The 23,950-nt window shown below is 38.4% G+C and overlaps 1 protein-coding gene across 2 annotated transcripts; it reads left to right on the top strand.

Annotated features, from left to right (window-relative positions):
- Positions 1–300: 300 nt before the first annotated feature.
- Positions 301–16,556, top strand: LOC135629545 (clathrin heavy chain 1-like). Of its 2 annotated transcripts, XM_065137064.1 has the most exons (30): positions 301–514; positions 767–971; positions 3,650–3,738; positions 3,839–3,917; positions 4,022–4,149; positions 6,080–6,178; positions 6,283–6,391; positions 6,842–6,921; positions 7,009–7,236; positions 7,320–7,385; positions 9,186–9,302; positions 9,539–9,736; positions 9,898–10,014; positions 10,264–10,323; positions 10,525–10,611; positions 10,776–10,859; positions 10,937–11,071; positions 11,150–11,212; positions 11,293–11,397; positions 11,475–11,587; positions 11,678–11,930; positions 12,112–12,248; positions 12,335–12,613; positions 12,698–13,700; positions 13,827–14,312; positions 14,459–14,629; positions 14,704–14,889; positions 15,603–15,725; positions 15,841–15,951; positions 16,058–16,556. In XM_065137064.1, the coding sequence occupies exons 1-30, from the start codon at positions 470–472 to the stop codon at positions 16,217–16,219; spliced, it is 5,118 nt and encodes a 1,705-aa protein (XP_064993136.1). In that variant the 5' UTR covers positions 301–469; the 3' UTR covers positions 16,220–16,556. The 2 variants fall into 2 exon arrangements, with proteins under 2 accessions (XP_064993136.1, XP_064993135.1); XM_065137063.1 differs by having other exon boundaries at positions 10,937–11,212.
- The last annotated feature ends 7,394 nt before the right edge of the window (positions 16,557–23,950 follow it).

Raw genomic sequence — 23,950 nt, 5'->3', positions numbered from 1 at the left:
GATAAAGAATTTAATTTTTTAATGAAAGAATATGAGATCAAAACCCATCTTCATCTTTTGCTGTTATAAAAAAAAAAACACTTTTTGGATCGATCCAAAAACATTTTCATTTACATCCAAAACAAACATGGAACTGTACACACATCCCTGTGTGTAAAAATAGCTAATCGAGAATGGATTCGTAATTTCATATCTGTCAGGGGTATATGTTGAAATATCTCTGTTCCATTCCACTCTCACCATCTCGCGATGTTGTGTTTCGGCTTTATATATACTGTGAGATCTATTCGCGTCTCAGATCTTGGTTTCCTCCCCGTCCTCGCCGCGCTTCTCTTTCTCTCTCCCTTTACCTCACCCCTCCGTGGAATCGTCTACAGGGTTCCACTCCAGATCTAGCGGGGGCGCCTTCGGATCCCTTCTCGTCCTCCTCCGGCCGCCGGAACCCTAGCTCAGGTCCGATTAAGCTGCCATGGCCGCTGCCAACGCCCCAATCGTGATGCGGGAGGTCCTGACGGTGAGTTTGTTCGCTTTCCCGACCCCATTTACCAAGCTTGTTCTCGGTCCCTCTTCTCTTGAGTTCCGATCCGACTTTGAAGCGGTAAAGGTCGGGTTTCTGGCTGAATTTTGGGGGGAGATCTTCGATTTATCTACGATCTGCTGAGGTGGATCTTGATCCGTCAGATGTCATGAGAGATTGGCATTTTGCTTGATAATGAGGAAAGATGTCATCTTTGTGTCTTCTGACGGGCGTTGATGTGATCTGCAGCTTCCGAGCATCGGGATCAATTCTCAGTTCATCACGTTTACGCACGTTACGATGGAATCGGATAAGTATATATGCGTCAGGGAGACCTCTCCGCAGAATAGCGTGGTTATTGTCGATATGAACATGCCCATGCAGCCGTTGAGGAGGCCAATCACTGCTGACTCTGCTTTGATGAATCCCAACAGCAGAATTCTTGCTCTCAAGGGTATCAACTAAATATAAACTTCGAAAACTTTTTTGTTCAACTAGCATATTTCTGCTTAAAATGACTTCTTCTTTGAACTGGTGTTGTGCCATGTTTGATCTCTTCTAACACATTTGAAAACTTTTTAAATGGAGGCCATGAAGTAGTTTTATGAATTCGGTTTGTTCTTCAAGTGCTCAATTTAGATCTTGGATTTTCTTCTGCAAATGATTTGTATTATTTTTTTCAATAAACAATTGACTGCACAATAAAAGAAATTAGGCTGGTCTTGGAGTTGTTGGTATGCTCAACTCTATCTTTGCTTTTCAGCTGCTAGCAGAAGTTTTTGATAGATTTGCAAATAACTTATGTGAATACATGCTTGGTAGGTATGCCATTTATCATGTACAAGCTTGTGAGACATTCCTAATATGCCATATCTGATCAGAATATACAGCATGACTAAACCCTCAACATTTTAGCTACAGTGTAAAAAATAAACTGCTTATACATGCATGGCATGAGTTCATGGCCAATGTTTTAAATACCAGTTGTAACTTCTCAAAGATTCAACATCTTTAATGCTGATTAGTATGTGAACTAGATGATTTTGTTTGGTTTGATTTGACACTGGGTGTAGAATATACAGCATGACTAAACCCTCAAAATGTTAGCTACAGTGTAAAAATAAACTGCTTATACATGCATGGCATTAGTTCATGGCCAATGTTTTAAATACCAGTTGTAACTTATCAAAGGTTCAACATCTTAATGCTGATTAGTATGTGAACTAGATGATTTTGTTTGGTTTGATTTGACACTGGGTGTACTTCCCATTAAGTTAACCGTTACAAAGTTGTACTGTGCTGTAAACTTACTGTCGGTTTTTGGCACGGGGATTTTTTGAACTTCTTAGAATTTTTTTTTACATGTAGGTCCTTGGAGAGTATTTCTACTACCCTACTCTTCTTCTGTTAACAACTACTTAAGGTTGTTAATGGAATTGAAAATGGCTTTTCTTCTCCTCCTCTGTTTAACTGCTGTCTCCACCTCTGTTATAGCCTCCTCGGCCTCCCTATCCACACTAGCATCTACCTCCGTGCCCCTCCTTGTACTCCTTTAGGTTACATCTCTTCCACCACCTCCTCTTTCTCATGTTGCCTTCTCCTCCTCCTTGCCCATTATAAATCACCACTTACTCCTCCATCTCTTACGGGTCCTTCTCTGCAGTCTCTTCTTCCTCCACTTCCTCCTCCATCTCCTTCTCCACCTCGATATCCTCCTCTCCCTTATGGCCTCTAATTTAGCTTTGGTTGAGCTGATAACAAATAATGGGACCTTTAGAAAATCATAGGATTCACAATTCATTTCCTTGTGAGTAGGATTAATGGTTAGCTACTAGATTCCGGTGAGACTTTTTGTTCTCCTTGTTCTAAATCCTCTAAAAATAATACATATGGAAAAAAGCAATTTCCTCTCTCAAGCGGACTGTTATATTCATGATTTCTTCGATTGCAGTCATATTCATAATCTCTTGGTTTTCACTTCAAGTTTTTTATGACATTGTATCTATTTTAATCTGAGGAAAAGTCAACTTAATGATGGAGACAAAAGTAGTAAGGTAATGATTTGAAAGTATTTTGACCCAAGTCGTTCGCACATGTTTTTTCCCCCAGTTTTAAAATCAACCCAGAACTATATATATGATTCATATTGGTTCTTGTTTTCATGAGAATATATACCATTATGTAATTTCTTTAATATTGATGATCCTGATATTAGGTGTGTTGTATATCTTCATATATACATCTGTTGAAATTCAACTTCTTCTGTTTTCTTTGTTGTATTATGCTGGTAGTTTGATATTACTTGTCCTAAGGGAAAAATTCCATGTAGCCGACCCCAAGGTTCAAATACCAATAGGATCAGTATGTACTGAGAAGGTTTCATATTGTGGGTTTATAGCCTGTACCTGTCCCTGGCCTTACAGTTACAGGTATTGGTGCCAGTACAGGGGATACCTCTGTCCTTGCTGACATAGACCAGCAAGAAAGAGGGAGATAATAGGCAGGAGGAGAGGGTGAGGAGGAAGAGGAGGAGATGGTGATGAAGCAGTGAAGGCAGAGGTTGCATTGTGCAGCCGAACGAAGGAAAGAGAGAAGCAAAGGTTGTCAACAGAAGCATCCCCAAAATGTTTTTTTTTCTATTTTTTTGACCATCTAAACAATTGTTGTTGATGGCCAACAATCTTTGACAGCTGTCAACATTTTGTCAACATCTGTTTTTAGTTGTCCAGATTCACAAAAAAACTGATTTCGAACCAGGCCAGCATTTTTTGTGTTGGACCCAGGTCAAACTGTTAGATACAGGTTGGTATTAGCGGTTTGATGACTTTGTGAACCTTGTGTATTGACCTATATTTAATGGTGTGTCCAAAGACCACTATCAGACCACTTATTTTGGTCTTGGTGGATATTTAATTTTTCATTGATGCCATGCTGTATTGGTTATATACCATCCTGTATACTGGTATTGTACTAGATCAACAAAGTTTCCAGACAGGTACAGGATCAAGATTGTAAACCTTGATCCACCCTCAAATTAGTTGTGACATTTCGGCATCCTGTTGTTTGTTTATTCAGACTTGTTAAAGTATGCCATTTGCTGGCTATGGGAATTCTAATCCATTAAACTTGCAGCTCAAATACCTGGAACCACTCAGGATCACTTGCAGGTATTCAATATTGAGGCAAAGACTAAAATTAAATCTCATCAGATGCCTGAGCAGGTAAACATGTTGGTGATTTTTTAATGTGGCTACTGAACTTGTTCCTTTGGTTTTGAGTTACAGTGAGCTGAATTTTTTGTTATGTTGTGCAATCTTGCAGGTGGTCTTTTGGAAGTGGATCACCCCAAAGATGTTGGGTCTGGTTACGCAAACTTCAGTCTATCATTGGTCAATAGAAGGTGATCACCATAACTTGTTCTTGTTATTTGCCAAGAACCTATGAAATTTTTCATAGTCAATTGACCATGCAGAAATGTGTGCTATTGTCACTATTGTAATGCAGGTGAATCAGAGCCTGTTAAAATGTTTGATAGGGCTGCTAATTTGACAAACAATCAAATCATTAACTACAAGTGTGATCCCACTGAGAAATGGCTGGTTCTTATTGGAATTGCACCAGGTGCTCCAGAGGTATACTTTATCTTGTATGCTAGCAAGCTTATGTGGTTTAATAAATTTTCCACATTGTCAGTACTTATGGGCATGTAGTGATAGTTGTATCTAATAATGGTCCTAGAAACTGAGAAGTTGTTAAATCTCTGATGTGAATCTATTTGTTCACATCGTCCTGTCTTGCTTTTGTCAGTTGCTTTGGTTGCAACTGATTATATTTTTGGTTTAAGTGTAGAAATATGGATGTGCAAAGAAGGCTGTCAGGCTATCTAATTCTTATTTCTTGCAAACATGCAAATTGTGAGCATATAGAAAGAGGAAGACACTGGTGATTACCAAAGACTTGATTGTGTATTTAACATCTAACTTTATTCTATATCATGATTTCAGTTCAAACAATAGGAACTAACACATGAGAAAACTATAAATTGATCTGGGTTTAATATCTTTTACTGTTTAGATATGGGGTCTGATTCCAATGAAATGCAAAATCTACTGTATCATTGTAAATTGGAAGGTGTATCGAAATGCGATAGCACTAGAATTATGACCGATAAATAAACACATGCTGTGTGCTATCCAAAGTTGTAAGAAATGAAACAAGACATGCCTTGCAGTGGTTTTGGTTTCTGCAGTCATCAAGAAAAGAAATAAAGAAGAGGGCAATATAATAAAGATAGCCAAAAAGATAACATGCCCAACTTGTCTTACAAATAGGCTCAAGGCATTGTGCTTTATGAACATTCTTGGAAGCAGGGAGATTCTGATTCGTCAAGTGATATGAAAGAAAACAAAGCATAAAAGTCAGCATTGATCCAATTTAGTTTAGCGACAATCTGGATGGCAATGAAACAAGAGGGCTTGCTTCAGATGTGACAAGACTCACATTTCTTTTACAACAAATAGAATCTAAGCTTACAAGCTAATTCCAATTAGGACTCTTGAGACTTGACTAGAAATATACCAGCACATAGGTACCTTTCTAGAAGATCAGATGGCCATATTCAGAATCTGACGAACCATATTCATTGCTTAATGGTTGTTCTAAACTTAAAGTAGTATGAATACAATCAAAATCTTGCAGTTAATAAAAATCTGAACTAAACTAAATGAGAAGCGTAGATTTGACTTTGCATCACTTGTAGTACCAGCTCATTTTAGTCAATATGTCTAGAAAAAAGAAGGCTGCAAATAGCCAAGCGGTGGTGTTGATGATTTAATTAGGCTCAGTTAGGGCCAAATTTTGATCTGAAAGAGCCTTCTGGTTTTCAGATACCTGAAACTGAAATGGACTTGAGGGGAATCAAATCGAAACTGAAGTGGACCAATTAGATTGCATATGATCCTGTTTCAGTTTCAGTAAAGCTTAGCTTCCACCAAAAAGGAGGCCTGTGTTGGATCTTGGTCAATGGTGATACGATTGTGTGGCACCACTGGGATGGCAGTTTAGTAGCATATGCATCCAACAAAACTTGATCTGCATCATATTTGATGCATCTTATTGAAATAGTTCTTTTCTATTAGCTGATGTCTTGTTGGGGATCAGAACTTGGGCATCAGGTGGCTTGTTCCAATTTTAGTTGGTATTTGAAATGTTTCTGGGTGAGTTGATGTTCCTACAGTGTATAGGAAAGACATGTTTCATATGATATGTAGACAATCAGGATATGTGATTTTGATGTCTCAACATGAATTGCCATGTCACTCTTTGCTATTTTTTGGTAATTTCTTGAACAAGCACTTGCACTTCTTTATTATCATTTAGAAGTCTTGCTGTGATGTTGACCAACTCTTTCTGTTTATGCACTTTGCTTTTTCTTCACTTTCATTTGTTTATTATCTATTTGATGTTCTATTTCCAGTTACTTGATGATGATACAATTATGCTTTTGATTTAGTTAAATACATTATAATTTTTGTTTCGTATGTAATTAAATTCTGATTGTAGAGACCACAACTGGTTAAAGGCAATATGCAGCTTTTTTCTGTGGAGCAGCAGCGCAGTCAGGCACTTGAGGCACATGCAGCATCCTTCGCATCATTTAAGGTTAGATTTTTTGGTGGTTCTTTATTTATGGGAACTAAATCTTGCAGGTGCTCCTTGAGTATTTTGTTTTCTAATTCCTGGTTCTAAGATCATATCGTTTGCAGGTGGTTGGGAATGAGAAACCATCCATTCTTATTTGTTTTGCCTCAAAGACAAGTAATGCTGGACAAATTAGTTCAAAGTTGCATATTATTGAACTAGGAGCCCAACCAGGTACCTTGTTTATTTGTTTTCACTTTGGTCATGTGCAGAAGTGTTCAGTGGGAGAACCAATTTTCACAGAGTAGGAGAAATAATTGCTGGCATTATATTTACTAGAAAGAGAAACTTGATTCTCCTTACATTTATGGAATGTCTGGAATAAGGTGGAAAATGAGTATTAACATGACAGCGGGGTTGAGACTTGAGATAATTAGACTATACTTTTATTTTCTGAATCTTATATTGGAAATTCTCCAACATTTAGAAGGATTATTTCTACTGAGAACAGTTATGAAAATAACTGAATGAAAAGAAGAATATTTTTAGTCCCAACTATTTGGATTGACGAAACACAAGCTGATGGAATACGAAAATTAGCACTATTTAAGGATATAATTATTTCTTGTCACATTTCTTCTTTTTAGTCTGTTTACATTCTGAGAGAAAAAATTCTATTATCAGGAAAACCAGGTTTCACAAAGAAACAAGCAGATCTGTTCTTCCCACCAGATTTTGCAGATGACTTTCCTGTGGCAATGCAGGTGACCTCTGAAGCTCTTTCAGTGAGATCTCAATAAACATTTGTTTGACACAAAAGTACAGATCTAAGTGGTTGTTCATTGTTGCAGATCTCCCAAAAGTACAGTTTGATATACGTCATCACAAAGCTTGGCCTGTTGTTTGTGTATGATCTGGACACAGCAACAGCAGTTTACAGAAATCGAATTAGTCCAGATCCTATATTTCTTACAACAGAGGCTTCAAATGTGGGTGGCTTTTATGCAGTCAATAGGAGGGGCCAGGTTCTTCTGGCTACTGTCAATGAAGCAACCATTGTGCCATTTGTTAGTGGCCAAGTATGTTACCACATCAGGATTATTTTAAAAATTTGACAGTTAATAAAGATTTAAGATTAAACTTTGTTTCACCAATTTCACAGTTGAACAATCTTGAGCTTGCTGTTAACCTTGCCAAACGAGGGAACCTTCCTGGAGCAGAGAATTTGGTAAGTTATATTTTTTGTCAGTTCCTGGAATAAGTATTAGCTTTTGCTGGTCGTGCATTGCTTTTTATAGAAAATACATAGTTAAGTCTTGTTGAGACTAACTATTTCAAGTCTCATACAAACTTCTCTTTTCTGGAAAAGGAATATGTTCTTGATTTTGGATGCTTAGAAAATTTGGAAGTCTTAATAAGTAGTACTGATGTATATTCAGACAACTTTATTTGCAGCTATGCATGTATTCTTCGATATATATACTCATTTTGTCAGTATTTTTAATTATTTTTTTGGGTGGTAACATACCAGACAGGTTGGCCTATGACCCAGTATACTGCTACCATATGGGTCCAGTAGATTATCAAAACCGGTATTGAACTGAGACTTCAATCCTTGGTAACCATTTTATGGATTATTTTGGATCATTGATACATATTGTATCAACTACACAAATGCATTATGAGGCATATTACAAAATGTACATGGCTAAGGGATTGAACTACTAAACATGACTTGATTTATCTTTTTTGGCCTGGGGATAATTTGTGCGTCTTTCCTGCCATCTAAGTGACAGTAGTGAATTATTTTTTGGAAACTGGTGTTAAAAGGCTTTGGGTATCTTGTTTTTGAAGGTTTCCTTGAAATCTATTAAACTTTTTTCATCACCAAGCTAAACTGAAAAATTGAACTACAGCGATGACAAACCTACTAATCATATGGAAACCCAAAGAATCTTATTTCATCTCTGACATTGCTTCCTTTTCAAGAAACTAAAACAGGGACAACTATGCTTCTACACTTCAATTTAAAACAAAAAGTAGCATAGTTTGAAACTTTGAACAATACTGGAATGTATAGCCTGGACTGTTAGGTTGGTATGAAATAAATAGAGAGCATTTTTAAACTGCATAGTGCCATTCAACAAATAGGTTATAAAAAAAAATGAATTATCAAGGTAACTCATTTTTGTACATTTTGATAATGAAAATTTGAATTAATTTTGGTCCTTTCGAGATAAAGAGTAAGTCCTACCTCATCTTGTATAACGAGAATTTTAAAATTTAATATTCTTGTGTTTCTTGCTTGAAACAATTAAGCTCTTATCAGAATTCATGAAATTTTTATTTGATCTAGCTAACAATTTAATTTGATTTACTTTCTTTTCTGTATGTGTGTGCAAGCTTAACCAATAAAGTTAGACGACAACATTGAAGTGAGTCTTTTGGCCTTAAATATGTTAGTTTCAGCTATAGCTATCTGTAATTGGAGATGCCATTTCATGGCCTTAAAACACTTGAATACTTCATTTCTATTATAGTTTTCAATATTTGGTTGGAAATTTCAGCTGAACACCTAGGCCAATGATCCATCCTTGCATTTGAATAAACTCATGGATGGAATGTGCCTCTTTGTGGTACTTCCTTAGTTTCTTATCTAAATTCAGAAGCATTCCATAAAAGTTGAGTTGCAGTTTACCCCCTACTGGCTGGTGTTGCTGCCTGTATGTTAACTATTCGTCCTGGCATAAGTATGAGATGAATATTTTGCCAATTTTGTGCTTCTTCTATGGAACTTCCTTGTGAAACAAAGTTATAGTACATTACTAGCATATATATATAATAACTTATGCATCTTGAGTTCTTAGGTTTGTCATGGATCGGTACAGTGGCAATGTTTTCTTATGTTTTATACTGCTCTGATACCTGAAATAGTTAGAATGTGCATAACCTTCTAATTTTTATTCGCTGCATTATTTTTACCATGTTGAGAAGATTTCCTTGACAAGTATGTCTTCTGTATCTCCAGGTTGTGCAAAGATTCCAAGAACTATTTTCCCAGACAAAGTATAAGGAAGCTGCTGAGCTTGCTGCAGAATCTCCGCAAGGCATTCTTCGAACTCCAGAGACTGTTGCAAAGTTTCAGGTAGTGAATTTCATTAGTCCTATCTTTTTTCTGCTTCTGGCATACCTAGAGGTCGTACGCTGCTATATTGTTATAGAAATACATGGCTTACATTTGAAGCAAGTCTATACTTTGAATTTCTTCGGTCTCTTCTTTGCAAAATAAGTAATGTTTCCATTGTTTTTTGCATTTTTCATATGGGTATTATCTCCGTATCTTGCTCGGTACTTGCTATAATATCTCTATATGTTCTGCAGAGTGTTCCAGTTCAAGCTGGGCAAACACCACCACTGTTGCAGTATTTTGGAACATTATTAACAAAAGGAAAGCTTAATGCTTTTGAGTCTTTGGAGCTATCTCGCCTTGTTGTGAACCAGAACAAAAAGAATCTACTGGAAAATTGGTTGGCTGAAGACAAGCTTGAGTGCAGTGAAGAACTTGGGGATCTTGTGAAGGTAAGTTATGTAACTTTTCATAGAACTTAAGCGGCATCTTGGGAATAGTTAAAACTGATGACGTACTTTAATTACCAATATTATAATATACTCTCTAGTCATTACCATATCAGAGACTAGAACTGTCTTATGTTGAACATCTACCACTGTGATTGCTGTAGACCGTGGACAATGATCTTGCACTGAAAATCTATATAAAAGCAAGGGCTACTCCTAAAGTTGTTGCTGCTTTTGCGGAAAGAAGGGAGTTTGATAAGATTCTTATTTACTCAAATCAGGTACCATTTTTTTTCTTATAGTTGTCCTATGATGTATCCAATTCAACAATCATATATATATATTTTCTTGGGACATCTTTATTTTTCTGGGGATGGAAACACACCCTTGTCTTTGTTTCACCTAAAGGAATCCCACCAATCCAGCACATTTTAACAAATATATTTACCTGTATAATGACTTTGCCCTGAAGCATGATTTTTACCTAAAAATTCTGGAGCCAGTTGTGATAAGCCTATTCTTGATTGCAGGTTGGCTACACGCCAGATTATCTCTTCCTTCTGCAGACCATTCTGAGGTCAGATCCTCAGGTAAGAGTTTGTTCTTTGTGATATTCGACCATGTACCCAAATTGCGCATGATGTTGCAACATAAGATAAAAATGTCGCTGAAATGTTTAATTCATCATTTTATTATAAAGTTGCTCTATGGATTTCACTGTGCTCGTCCTTTTATCACTATTTGGAAATCCATCTATTTCATTCTATATCTTTGATAATTGTCTGTCACAGGCAGCAGTTAATTTTGCTCTAATGATGTCACAAATGGAGGGAGGCTGCCCAGTGGATTACAATACAATTACTGATCTTTTTCTTCAGGTTCAGATACTTTCCTCTCTAAACATGGTGTTGAGCGGAGATGATAGGGGACACCCAAGTTTCTTAAATATTTAGTTATCAGAAATGCTGTAGTAGGATCCTGATTGTCAAGTTTTGTTGATTGAATTCACTCTGAAATCTCTTTTTTGTTGTACTTTTGGTAGAGAAATATGATTCGAGAGGCAACAAGGTTCCTGTTAGATGTCCTGAAGCCCAATCTTCCTGAGCATGCTTTTCTCCAAACCAAGGTATTGTATTTTCACAGTTAAATTAGTATTCTCTTCAATTGATGATCATTCTTCCTAACCTTTATATTCTATTGCAGGTTTTAGAGATCAATTTGGTGACATATCCAAATGTTGCAGATGCGATATTGGCTAATGGAATGTTCAGTCACTATGATCGCCCTAGGATTGCTCAGTTATGTGAAAAGGCTGGTTTATATGTGCGAGCTCTTCAGGTAGGATATGCTGCAGAGAATAATTTCAGGCAAGTTTTTGTGTTGCATATTATTAAACAATTGTACATTATTCTGCAGCATTACACAGAGTTGCCTGATATAAAACGTGTCATCGTGAACACTCACGCCATTGAGCCACAGGTGTCCTTGGTTACATCATTTATCTGATAAGCTATATTGGTAATAAGCAACATATTAAGTAAAAATTTAGCTCAATACAGGCACTTGTCGAGTTCTTTGGGACACTTTCCAAGGAATGGGCACTGGAGTGTATGAAGGATCTTTTGCTTGTTAATTTGAGAGGCAACCTTCAGATAATTGTGCAGGTGTCTTGTTTTCTTTAATCTTATTGCATAACATAAGTTTGCTTATCCTAGGTAAATAACATCTTTGTCTTTTGTAGACTGCCAAAGAATATTCTGAGCAGTTAGGTGTGGATGCCTGCATAAAACTATTTGAGCAATTTAAGTCTTATGAAGGCCTTTACTTCTTTTTGGGATCTTATTTAAGCTCCAGGTACATGTCCAGACTAAAATGTTCAGGATGACTAATTTGCAAACTTGATACAGAAGCTAATCTTGTCTTCTTTTTACCATAATGAGACAGTGAGGATTCTGATATACACTTCAAGTATATCGAGGCTGCAGCAAAAACTGGACAGTTAAAAGAAGTTGAACGTGTAACAAGGGAATCTAACTTCTATGATCCCGAAAAAACAAAGAATTTCCTGATGGAAGCCAAACTTCCAGATGCAAGACCCCTGATCAATGTTTGTGACCGTTTTGGTTTTGTTCCAGACTTGACTCACTATTTATATACGAACAACATGCTTCGATATATTGAAGGCTATGTACAAAAGGTAAGATTCTTTTTTTAATTGGATGCTAGTTTTATCTGCACATCTGCTGCAGTTATTAATTAACATCTTTTGCATTGAGCATCTGGGTTAAACTTGTCTGTTGCAACATGAGATAGACTAAATTATTTTTCTAGAGATTTTGATGTGGCTAACTTGGTTGTTTGTTTTGTTATATTTACAGGTAAATCCAGGAAATGCTCCGTTGGTTGTTGGGCAGTTGCTAGATGATGAATGTCCTGAAGATTTTATTAAAGGTCTGATTCTTTCCGTCCGTTCTCTCCTGCCAGTTGAACCTCTTGTGGCTGAGTGTGAGAAAAGGTACGGCACATTACACTTTATTATATTCTTGGAAACAATATTCTTGGTCTAATAAATTTCCACCTCTAATGTCTTACGTAAAACAGGAATCGTCTGCGGTTGCTCACACAATTTCTGGAACATCTTGTCAGCGAAGGGAGCCAGGATGTGCATGTCCATAATGCACTGGGAAAGATTATCATAGACAGCAATAATAATCCAGAGCATTTTCTAACTACTAATCCATACTATGATTCACGTGTTGTTGGTAAATATTGTGAAAAGCGGGACCCTACTCTTGCAGTTGTTGCATACAGACGAGGTCAATGTGATGATGAACTAATAAATGTCACTAACAAAAATTCACTGTTCAAATTGCAAGCCAGGTATGCCATTTTGTTTAATTAACCTTGTTAGGAGTTTTCTTTAATCAAATCATTTAGATGATTTGGTATCTTCTTTGGTGATAGATATGTTGTCGAGAGGATGGATGCCGATTTATGGGAGAAAGTCCTCCAACCAGAAAATGAATACAGAAGACAACTCATTGATCAAGTTGTTTCGACTGCTTTGCCTGAGAGCAAGAGCCCTGAGCAAGTCTCTGCTGCTGTTAAAGCTTTCATGACCGCTGATCTTCCACATGAACTTATTGAACTACTTGAGAAGATTGTGCTACAGAATTCTGCCTTCAGTGGGAATTTCAATCTGCAAAACCTGCTGATATTAACAGCTATTAAAGCAGATCCACCTAGGGTCATGGATTACATTAATAGATTAGACAATTTTGATGGCCCAGCAGTTGGTGAGGTAGCAGTTGAAGCACAATTATATGAAGAAGCCTTTGCCATCTTCAAGAAATTCAACTTAAATGTGCAGGCTGTCAATGTCCTTCTGGACAACATCCAAAGCATAGAGCGGGCTGTAGAATTTGCTTTCCGTGTTGAGGAAGATGCTGTATGGAGCCAGGTTGCAAAAGCTCAGTTACGGGAAGGGTTAGTAAGTGATGCAATTGAGTCATTCATTCGTGCAGATGATGAAACGCAGTTCCATGATGTTATTCGGGCTGCTGAAGATGCTAATGTTTACCATGACTTGGTGAAGTACTTGTTGATGGTGAGGCAAAAGGTTAAAGAGCCGAAAGTGGATGGTGAACTGATATTTGCGTATGCTAAGATTGATAGGCTAGGTGAAATTGAGGAGTTCATTCTAATGCCAAATGTTGCTAATCTTCAAAACGTCGGCGACCGCTTATTTGATGATGCTCTTTATGAAGCTGCTAAGATCATATTTGCTTTCATTTCTAACTGGGCAAAGTTGGCTTGTACCCTCGTTAAACTAAAGCAGTTTCAGGGTGCCGTTGATGCAGCTCGTAAGGCAAATAGCTCAAAGACATGGAAGGAAGTTTGTTTTGCTTGTGTGGATGCTGAGGAGTTCCGCTTGGCACAAATATGTGGTCTGAATATAATTATCCAGGTAAGTCACTGAAAGTATGAAGTAACAATTTCTATATTTGTGTGTTTTTCCATGGTGATATAGAATGTTTTGCATCCTAGGTCAAACTGGGAAATGTTATATGTTGTTTTTTGTTTCTCTTTTTAGGTGGATGACCTGGAAGAGGTCAGTGACTATTATCAGAACAGAGGCTGCTTTAATGAGTTAATTTCTCTCATGGAAAGTGGCCTTGGTTTAGAACGTGCGCATATGGGCATCTTTACAGAGCTGGGAGTCTTATATGCTAGATATAGGCCAGAGAAACTTATGGAGCACATTAAACTTTTCTCAACTCGATTGAACATTCCCAAGCTTATCCGTGTTTGTGATGAGCAACATCATTGGAAAGAGCTTACATATTTGTATATTCAGTATGATGAATTTGATAATGCAGCAACAACTATAATGAACCATTCTCCAGATGCCTGGGATCATATGCAGTTCAAAGATGTTATTGTTAAAGTTGCAAATGTTGAGCTATATTACAAGGCTGTGCATTTCTACCTGCAAGAACATCCCGACCTCATTAATGATGTTCTCCATGTGCTTGCACTTCGTGTGGACCACACACGTGTCGTGGATATTATGCGAAAGGTGCAAATTTGTCCTTATTATACTTTTTATGGAATTTATTTGTCTTAGGTGAAAAGCCAAATGAGGTTTTGTATTTTGCTGGGTGTGTAATTGTGCTCTTAATATAGTTTGACATATTTTAAATATCTAACACTTTCATGCTTCAGGCTGGTTACTTGCATATAGTGAAGCCATATATGGTTGCAGTTCAAAGTAACAATGTAGCTGCTGTTAATGAAGCACTGAATGAAATCTATGTTGAGGAGGAAGACTATGATAGATTACGTGAATCAGTTGACTTGCATGATAACTTTGATCAGATAGGCCTTGCACAGAGGGTAAAGTTGCTATTGCGTGCTATCTTTATTAAATGATTATGAAAATTCTTGTTATGAGTGTTTTGTTTTACTAGATTGAAAAGCATGAGCTTCTTGAGATGAGGAGGATTGCAGCATACATTTACAAGAAAGCTGGGAGATGGAAGCAGTCAATTGCATTGTCCAAGAAGGACAACCTTTACAAGGATGCCATGGAGACATGTTCACAATCTGGTGACCGTGAACTTTCTGAAGAATTGCTTGTTTATTTTATTGAACAGGTAAGGGCTTAATCTGTTACGCTAATTAGCAATCAATTTCTTCATATAGTATTCTATGCTATATCCAAATTACATCTTTGTTGAGGTAGAAAGTTGCTAAATTATATGTTTATGTTTGAAAAAATGGCCATGAACTAGTAGTGATATCTTCTTTTTTATTTTTGTTCGTCTTTTAAATTATTGTGGAGATGAAGCTTGGTCTCCATTAATTTTCATATAGATCCATCTTTGGTACTTCTAGATATTGTGCACTATTGTCAAATAGTGCATTTTGAAGTGATGTATCAAATCAATATGTTGTATATCTGTATGTAACATTGGACAAAATTGAAATTTGACATTCAAGACATTTTTCTATAATGCCAAAATGGGTGCTATAGTATCACTAAGCTGATGTGACCTAGAGATTACATAAATCAGAGTTTGATAAAACTTCTATTTAATTTCTGATTACCATTTACTAAGTGGCATCAATAGTTTTCCATTGATAAACACATAAACAACACTGATTGATATTTTACCAATTAAGTGCATTTGTATCTATGAATAAAAGACTATTATTTAACTTGGATAAAAAGGCATATTTGTGGAACAAAACTCAAAAAGATCCATGTTTTTGTTGCTTCTAGCATACTTCTGCATATGTTACTAGTCAACCTATTCATCTTGATTTTCCTGAAGACATGTAATGAACTCTGGGAAATGTGTTGCAGGGAAAGAAGGAATGCTTTGCCTCGTGTCTCTTCATTTGTTATGACTTGATCCGTCCTGATGTTGCCCTTGAACTGGCCTGGATGAACAACATGATTGATTTTGCCTTTCCGTACCTTTTACAGGTGATTTGTCATCATCTTGTCATTTTAATGTATAGAAGTAGCTAATGTGTAGAACTGTGGTACCTTTAAGAATATACTTCTCTAAACTAATATGTTTCATCATGGATAAATGCAGTTTATTCGCGAGTACACTAGTAAAGTTGACGATCTTGTGAAGGATAAGATTGAGGCACAAAATGAAGTTAAATCTAAAGAAAAGGAAGAGAAGGATTTGGTTGCACAGCAGGTACACAATGTTCCTTTGGAGTTCTTCCTGGTTCATGGTGTGTGAATCTTGCGTTGCATAATAATGGAAACATTGGACTCTTTTTCGTTTTTCTATTTTTTTGCAGAATATGTATGCACAGTTGCTGCCTCTTGCTCTACCAGCACCACCTATGCCCGGTATGGGAGCACCGAGCATGGGTGGATCTTATCCAGTTCCACCACCAATGCCCGGTATGGGAATGCCTCCAATGCCACCATTTGGCATGCCTCCTATGGGGAGCTACTGAGAAGTTTCGGGATCGGCATAGCTTGTAAGGTGGAAATGTGGGTTGTTTTGATGTATTCTGGTGGTGCAGTTGATCAAGTCTCGTGGTGCAGTTGATCAAGGCTGTTGGTCTTGTTTTATACCTCTTTGATATTTGTTTCTGGTAGCTTTGAGTTTGGTTGCTAGAGGCCGAACTGAGGATTTTGTATCTCTATAAACTTTTAAGATCGAAGACTAATGTCTAGACTTGAGACATGAAAGATCAGCGCCACATGTATAGGTTCTCTTGATGCTGAGAAAACCATTGTTGTTTTCATTTTTTTGTATTAATCAGATTTATTGGATGACCTGATGCTATATATCTGTATGCCGCATTGCTTGTTAATTACTTTGCGTTTAAAACTGTGTTGTTTTATTGTCTGAAAAATAAAGAATGATGCATTGCGGGGTAATGACAAACAAAGGCAAAAAAAAGGGGAACTTATGAAATTGCCGGATTGTAAATAACGTGCAATAGATGAATCCAAAACCATCTTTTCAGATTTAAGACTGACTGAGAATTTATTTATCTGTGAGAAATAAGTTGTTTTCATGCTTTCTAAAGGTGGTCCATCATGGTGGATATGATAGTTGATAGGGAAAGTAGTAACGTTAGTGTGACATTGCCAATTCACGATTGCCACCTGGGCAATGACATGGTTGAGGATATGATAGTTGATAGGGAAAGTAGTAACGTTAGTGTGACATTGCCAATTCACGATTGCCACCTGGGCAATGACATGGTTGAGGATATGATAGTTGATAGGGAAAGTAGTAACGTTAGTGTGACATTGCCAATTCACGATTGCCACCTGGGCAATGATATGGTTGAAAAAATATATGCTCTTTTCCATCGGTAGGAGTGTAATCCATCGACCCTAGCTCAACTCGATCTCCACAAGGTCGCACAAGCCTGTGGAAGATCACATTAATCTATGATTCCAAGACTCATCTCCTGTTTGTCGCTTCCTTGGGTTGACTTACATCCTATCAAACCATAGTTTCAGGAAGGCCCACATGCTCAGTAGTAAAAGACATTAATTCCAAATAGACGCTTAGCGTAGGGTGCCATTCTTGCTTATCCCAAATAGGCCTCGACCCTAACAAAATGCACCCCCATTATCGTCCTTCCCTAATACGTCCCATAGAGAGGTATGCTCGCCGGCCGTCGACATTAATGAATCCCGGGATGGTGCAAGGGGCACTCCAACCTACCACTAGCCTCACGCCATCGGTGACTCAATTATAAAAGCCAGGCTCCGACGCTCAAAGGAGGCAAAGGGACTATTTTTCACTTCTCTACTAATTTAATCATCGGAGGGGTCGGGTCCATAACATCTCTCAGGACATTGATCGCTTGTGCAGGCATGAGACTAAAGCGCACCTCGGGATGACACGGGATCCACCTTGACGAACAAGCAACACCTCGGGATCATGCCAACCGAGTTTGCCCCCTACTTATATCGCCTTCACGTGACCCCCCACGAGGTCCTTGGACGAGCTTGTGCCTTCAAGATCGAACCTATCTATGTCGATTTCTCGGTCAACGACATTATGGTAATAAATTTTAGTACTAGAAAGAGGGGTTGAATGTCGCAAAAACGTCCACTTACAAACCCTCTCAATGAGTGCTCCAGTGAGGAGGCACCATCGCTTGTGCATAATGCCTTCGAGCAAGAAGGACAACTACCTTCCCTTCCATAGGTGGATACCTCTACCTTAGCATAGACTCTAGGATGCTATTGATGTCTATTCAACAACCCCAGCCTCTCCCCTCCAAGGTCGAGCACCAAGCACCTGCTCATCTTGGCTGACGTCTTCTTGAATCTCACTCATCAAGTATAGACGCTTGCCGGGATGATGCAGGCTATCTCCATCCTCTTGCCCCAATTGGCTCAATAGGCGGCCCCGATGTTGTGACCAACAATCTAACCCTTGCTCGTTCCAGCACCCTTGGGGTTGTCCTTGGTGGATCCCCTATCGACTCCCCCAAAATGTCCCCGACAAACTAAAGCACCTCCTGGAGTGCCAACATCCCCGACGGTGGAGTTCAGTGCCCCACCATGCCGTAGGATAGCTATACCTAAGATGAAAACCCAATTCGCTGACTCGACAAAGGATTCACTTAGAGCTTAGCTACAGAGGATAAACCAACAACTGGATGAGGTGCATCAAGAGTTCCAACACTCAAAGGGGGAGGCTGATGACCTCAGTTCATGTGCCTCCCTATTCATCCAGGATATTCGAGAGGAACCCCTCTCAACTAACTTCTGTCTCCTAACGTTGGAAGAGTTTGATAGGAGATCTGACCCAATAGAGCACACTATAGCCTTTAGGGCCTAGATGTCACTATATGACACATCGAACACCCTAATGTGCCGGGGGTTTCCAATGACGCTAAGGGGGTCAGCCCGAGAGTGGTATAGCCGCCTATAGCTATTCTCAGTCTCCTCCTTCTCTCAGCTCACGAAAGAATTTGAGCTTCACTTTCTTGCTAATGTGCACTCCGCGGCCATGCTACTTAGGCTAAGGCAAAGGGATGATGAACCTCTCTTAAGCTTTGTCACTCGATTTGCCAACGAGATCTAAGGGGTCCAAGATGCCCACCCCTTATTGGTGATCCAAGCTTTCATGATGGACCTATAGCCCTCCGGCTTTTTATGGTCACCGGTGGAGAGAACACTTGTAATCATACCAGAGATGCTCTAGAGGGCCAATTAGTATGTGGCTATTGAGGCCATGATTTCGAGTCGACGCGAGGAGCCCCACAAGAGACTACGCTAGGAGTTGTCTCGAACCTCGACCTCAGGCTCACCCTGAAGAAGACATACTCGGCCTGAGATACCACGACCGAGGCCAAAGTCAGTCCCCCTCAATATGACAAGGATAGAGATCTTCCTCCAAATAAAGGAGAAAGGGTTCCTAAATGCTAGTTACAGATACCCTACAAGTTTACAAGTTAATCACGTGAGTGTTGGCACGTGTGATATACTGCACAATCTCTTTTGGTTATTATTATTATGATATTTTCTCACTTTATATTATATAATGAATATATATTATGATATCCTTGGATCTATGCAATGAGAATTAGATCATGATGAGATCATAATAATGAGACCAATTCGCCTTTTAAACACAGATCCTAAAAGTGTATATTAAGTATGTTAAGAAAGGGACATTGAGATAACCGGATAGACCGGTGTGATATATACCTATACATATGATAGAGTCAACTGATCTAATTGGAGAATGAGTTCACTGAATGATCCGCTTATGGAATGCTGGATGGTTAATAATACTTTATTGTCAAATATCGATTCTATAATCCTAGTTGTATATTTGGTTCTTAGACTTGAGACACCAAAGATGCCTTATTTGAATACTTCATTTTTTTATTCGGAACTTATAGGTTTAGAAGTTCTAGATCTAGTATAGATGGTCATTGGGAATGGTTGCCAACTTTACGAAGGCAATTGGGTGTCAATAGAGGATTATCCACTCTTGATATCATGAGAGTAATATCCTGTGTGTTCTCACTCAAGCAAATCCCTAACTAGGGTCAATTGAATCATGATGAATCCGATAAGCGTGAGATTTGAATTGAAAGAGGAGTTCTTGGGGAGAATCCAATTAGAGTGAGACTCGAATGGATTTTATATAGGCTTAACAACACCATGCCTAGTATACAGTCTTTTGGATATTAGATGGATAAGGAATTATAGATACACAATAACTAAGTGTAGACAGGTCCAATAGATTAGATCCCTCTATACCGTTTGGGGACTATGACATAGTGGCCTAGTATGTTATTTATTTTATGATATATTGTATGCAGATATATAGTTTACATGTTATTTATTTTATGCTACATCTTTAATTTTTAGAAATATGTAGCTTATAAATCATTTACGTGGCATACTAGATGTCAACCATCTCACTGGTCCAAATTATATGGATTGGCTCCGCAACTTAAGAACTATTCTCACTGTGGAGAAAATTATATATCCTTAACACAATTGTGCCTGTGCTTGCTGAAGAGGTAAGTGAGGATAAGATTGCCCACTACGTGAAGTATATAGATGATTCCACTCTTGCTTAGTGTTATATGTTGGGCTCTATTATAGAGATAGCATGAAAAGATAGATGCCGGATCTATCCTCTTTCATCTTCATAAATTTTTTGAGGAATAAGGAAGGACTCAATGATATAAGATATCCAAGAGTCTCTTTCGCATAAGGATAACTGAGGGGACATCGATTCAGAATCATATCCTTAAGATGATTGAGTGGATAGAGAAGCTCACGGGTTTAGGAATGATCTTGTAGGATAACCTATGAGTAAATCTTATAATTTAGTCTCTCCTAAATTTTTTTTCACAGTTCATAAAGAATTTTAACATGAATAAGCTTGAGTGACTCTACCTGAGCTCCTCAATATGTTGAGGGAGGCTGAGAGCATCATCAAGAAAGAGAAATAGTTCTCTATGTTAGTGAGATAAGAAAGAAATGGAAGGTAGATAAGTGCTTGAAGAAAGGCAAGAGTAAGGACAGGCTGGAAAAGGCAACTGTTGTCTAAAAGGAATCAACAAAGGACAAAGGATAGTACTTTCACTGTAGTAAATATAAACATTGGAAGAGGAACTGCAAGGAGTACCTTGCAGAAAATGTGAAGTAGAATCTTGCAGAAGCTTCATATATATTGAAGATTGATCTCCATTTGTTAGAAAGTTATGATAATGCATGGGTATTAGATAACGGTAATGCATCTTATATTTGCAATTCTTTGTAGATTCTAGCAAGGGCTAGGAGATTAATAAGAGGCAAGGTGAATCTTAGAATGAGGAATGGCACAAAGGTTGCTACTGTTGTCGTTGGTGAGGTCACCCTACAGTTACCTAGTGGAGCTTTTTTTGCATTAGATATATACTATTTCATTCCTAAAATATTATTTTTATTTTTTATTTGATAAATATTAAATATAAATTAGTTTTTGAGAACAATGGTTGTTCATTGATTTTATATGATGAGATAATTAATAGAGGGATATTAAATAATAGTTTATTTATGTTAGATGTCACTCTTAGGATTGAATCGATAATAAAAAGGGGGGGTGGGGGTAGGGGGTGAATTAGTACTTTTGATAAAAACGTTAGTTTGAAAATTTTTGTTCGATAAAGCCTATAACAGAAATATGTTTAAACTTAAAAACATTCATAACAGTGCAAGCAAAAGTAATAGACAGTTAAATAAGAAAGCAATGAAGGTAAATAGTAAGAGAAAATGGCACATTGGATTTAAAGTGGTTTAGTCTTCGTGATTTTTGTCCACTCCCGATTTCTCCTCCGTCGAGGCCATCGGCTTCCACTATTGATCTTCTTTTAATGGGCAAAGATTGACTATCCTCTTACAACTCTTTTATCATTTTCACAGGTTTAGGAGATAACTTTTACAATTCTCTCACCCTTCTCTTAAACTGAATTCAAAACATAGAGCTAGAGAAGAGAAACTCTCAAGGAATTACAACAATGTTTTCACATAAAGTTTTGTTCAAGTTCTTCTATAAACTAAATAGGGATGAGTGGGGTATTTATAGGCCCCAAATGGATTTAAATTTAGAGCCAAAATGGTCTCATCCCAAGTTTTTAGGGTACAAGCAATACTACCGCCAGTATTGGGCGGTACTATCGCTAGTCTAAATGGTATGACTACTTGACATAGTTTAGAAGACTGTGGTTGGGCGATACCACTACTTGGCACTAGGTGGTACCATCGCCAGTCTAGGTAGTACCACCGCCCAAACACTGCTTGGGAGGCCAAACCTTAGGCGATTCCACCGCCAGCCTTGGTAATACCACCACCTGACCAAGCTCTAGGTCACTGAATGGGCTAACCAGCGGGTCCAATTGGGCCTGAATCAAGGTTGAATTGACCCCTATTTGAGTTAGTAGGATTACTCTCAAAACTTACTTAAATTAAGATCTATGATAATGATGTTGAATCTCGGATTTTGACGATGAAACCAATCGATATGTATTTATGTTTTAATCTACGTTTTGAGTGACATAAGATGCTTCGATCAGGATGAGATAATTAAAGCAGAAAAATTATGTTGGGCTAGAGGAACATGTCAAAAGATTGAACGTCGAGCCGGTGGATCGATCGACATATCGATAGAAGAGTTCGGGCCGTGGATTTGGGCATCGGGCCAAGAAGAGTGGGTATTACGTCAAGGATATCGGAGTTGCGGAGTCAACTGGCCGATTGGGCAATAGGCCGTAAGAGAGGACGATGCGCCAAAGAATCGGACGAAGCGTCAAAGAATCGGACGAAGCGTCGAGGGACCAATGACATGCCAGACAACTTGATTAATGCTGAATATTAAATGTCTAGATCGAAGTTTATTTTACATGTGCAGGATTAACTATAATAGCAAGACATGAAGCAAAATAAAGTCTCGGAGTCAAGATCGAGATCACGTTGGGAGTTCGAGAGTTCGTCGGAAGTCCGGACATTCGTCGGAAGTTCTACGGGAACCAGCCAAGAAGTCGCGGAGCTTGCCAAAGAAGCTCATCGGAACTTGCCAAGAAGATTGTCGTGAAGTCTAGGAGCTTGTCGGGAGTCCACCAGAATATTGCCAAGAGTTCATCGGAGTTTCGCCGGAAGCTCGCCGGAAGAATTGACATAGGGATTTGTTTAGCTTAAAATATGTCTTAGGAATCATAGTTAGCACGTAATTGGGATTGGATTTGGCCCAACCCAATTAGGGTCCAGCTAGGCCCATGTAAGAACTATGTTGGGCCCAATAAGAGGCCCAAACAATATCCTAAGAAGACTCACCGTTGTGGCACAGTCTTCGAGATTGTCAAGCAGTGGTATCGCCAGTCTAGGCGGTTGTACCACCCCTGGCAGGGTGCTAGGCAGTGGTACCGCCAGTCTGGGCAGTGGTACTACCTAGCATAGCCTCTCAAGCGGTGGTACCACCCAGGACGGTGTCAGCCAAACTGACACTAAGCGGTGATACCGCCTAGCGCAAGCGGTGGTACCGCTAGTGCTCGGGGATGAGATGTTTTTAGGCTCCAAGTTTGAATCAACTTGAATCCTATAAATACCCCTCTCATCCTTGGTTAAAGCACACAAGTATTGAGAGTAAAAAAGTATAGAAACACTGCTGCAATCTTATGTGAGCTCCTCTCATAGTTCTAAGTGTTAGAATAGTTTGAGAGAGGAGTGAGTGGGGTGTAAGGGTTATCTCCTAAACCCGGTAAAAGGAGAATTGAGTTGTAAAAGGATAGTTAGCCTTCGCCTATTGAAGGAAGGCCTCTAGTGGATGCCGGTGGCCTCGATGGAAGAGGAATCAGAGGAGTGGATGTAGGTCACGATTGACCAAACCACTATAAACAGCTGTCTTCTCTGGTTTGCATTTATTCTTGCTATTACCTTACTGCAAACCTCTTCAATAGCTTACTCCCTTCAATATTTTTACGAACTTGCTTTCAAGTTAAGTTTTCGAAAATGGTTTTACATCGAAAACAGTTTTATTGTACGAAGTCTTTTTAAACCAATGTTATTTTACCGCTGCACTAATTCACCCCCCTCTTAGTACCGACCCTGATCCTAACAATTGGTATCAGAGCCGCGGCTTTCTACTTTGGTTTAACACCCAAATAGAAATGGCTCTTTTCAGCTTTCAAGAGGGTCACTCTCTCATTCGT

The sequence above is a fragment of the Musa acuminata genome, chromosome BXJ3-1, assembly GCF_036884655.1.
Source record: "Musa acuminata AAA Group cultivar baxijiao chromosome BXJ3-1, Cavendish_Baxijiao_AAA, whole genome shotgun sequence".
Classification (NCBI taxonomy): Eukaryota; Viridiplantae; Streptophyta; class Magnoliopsida; order Zingiberales; family Musaceae; genus Musa; species Musa acuminata.
The sequence above is the reverse complement of the archived record's forward strand: the minus strand, read 5'-3'. Positions and strand labels throughout refer to the sequence as shown.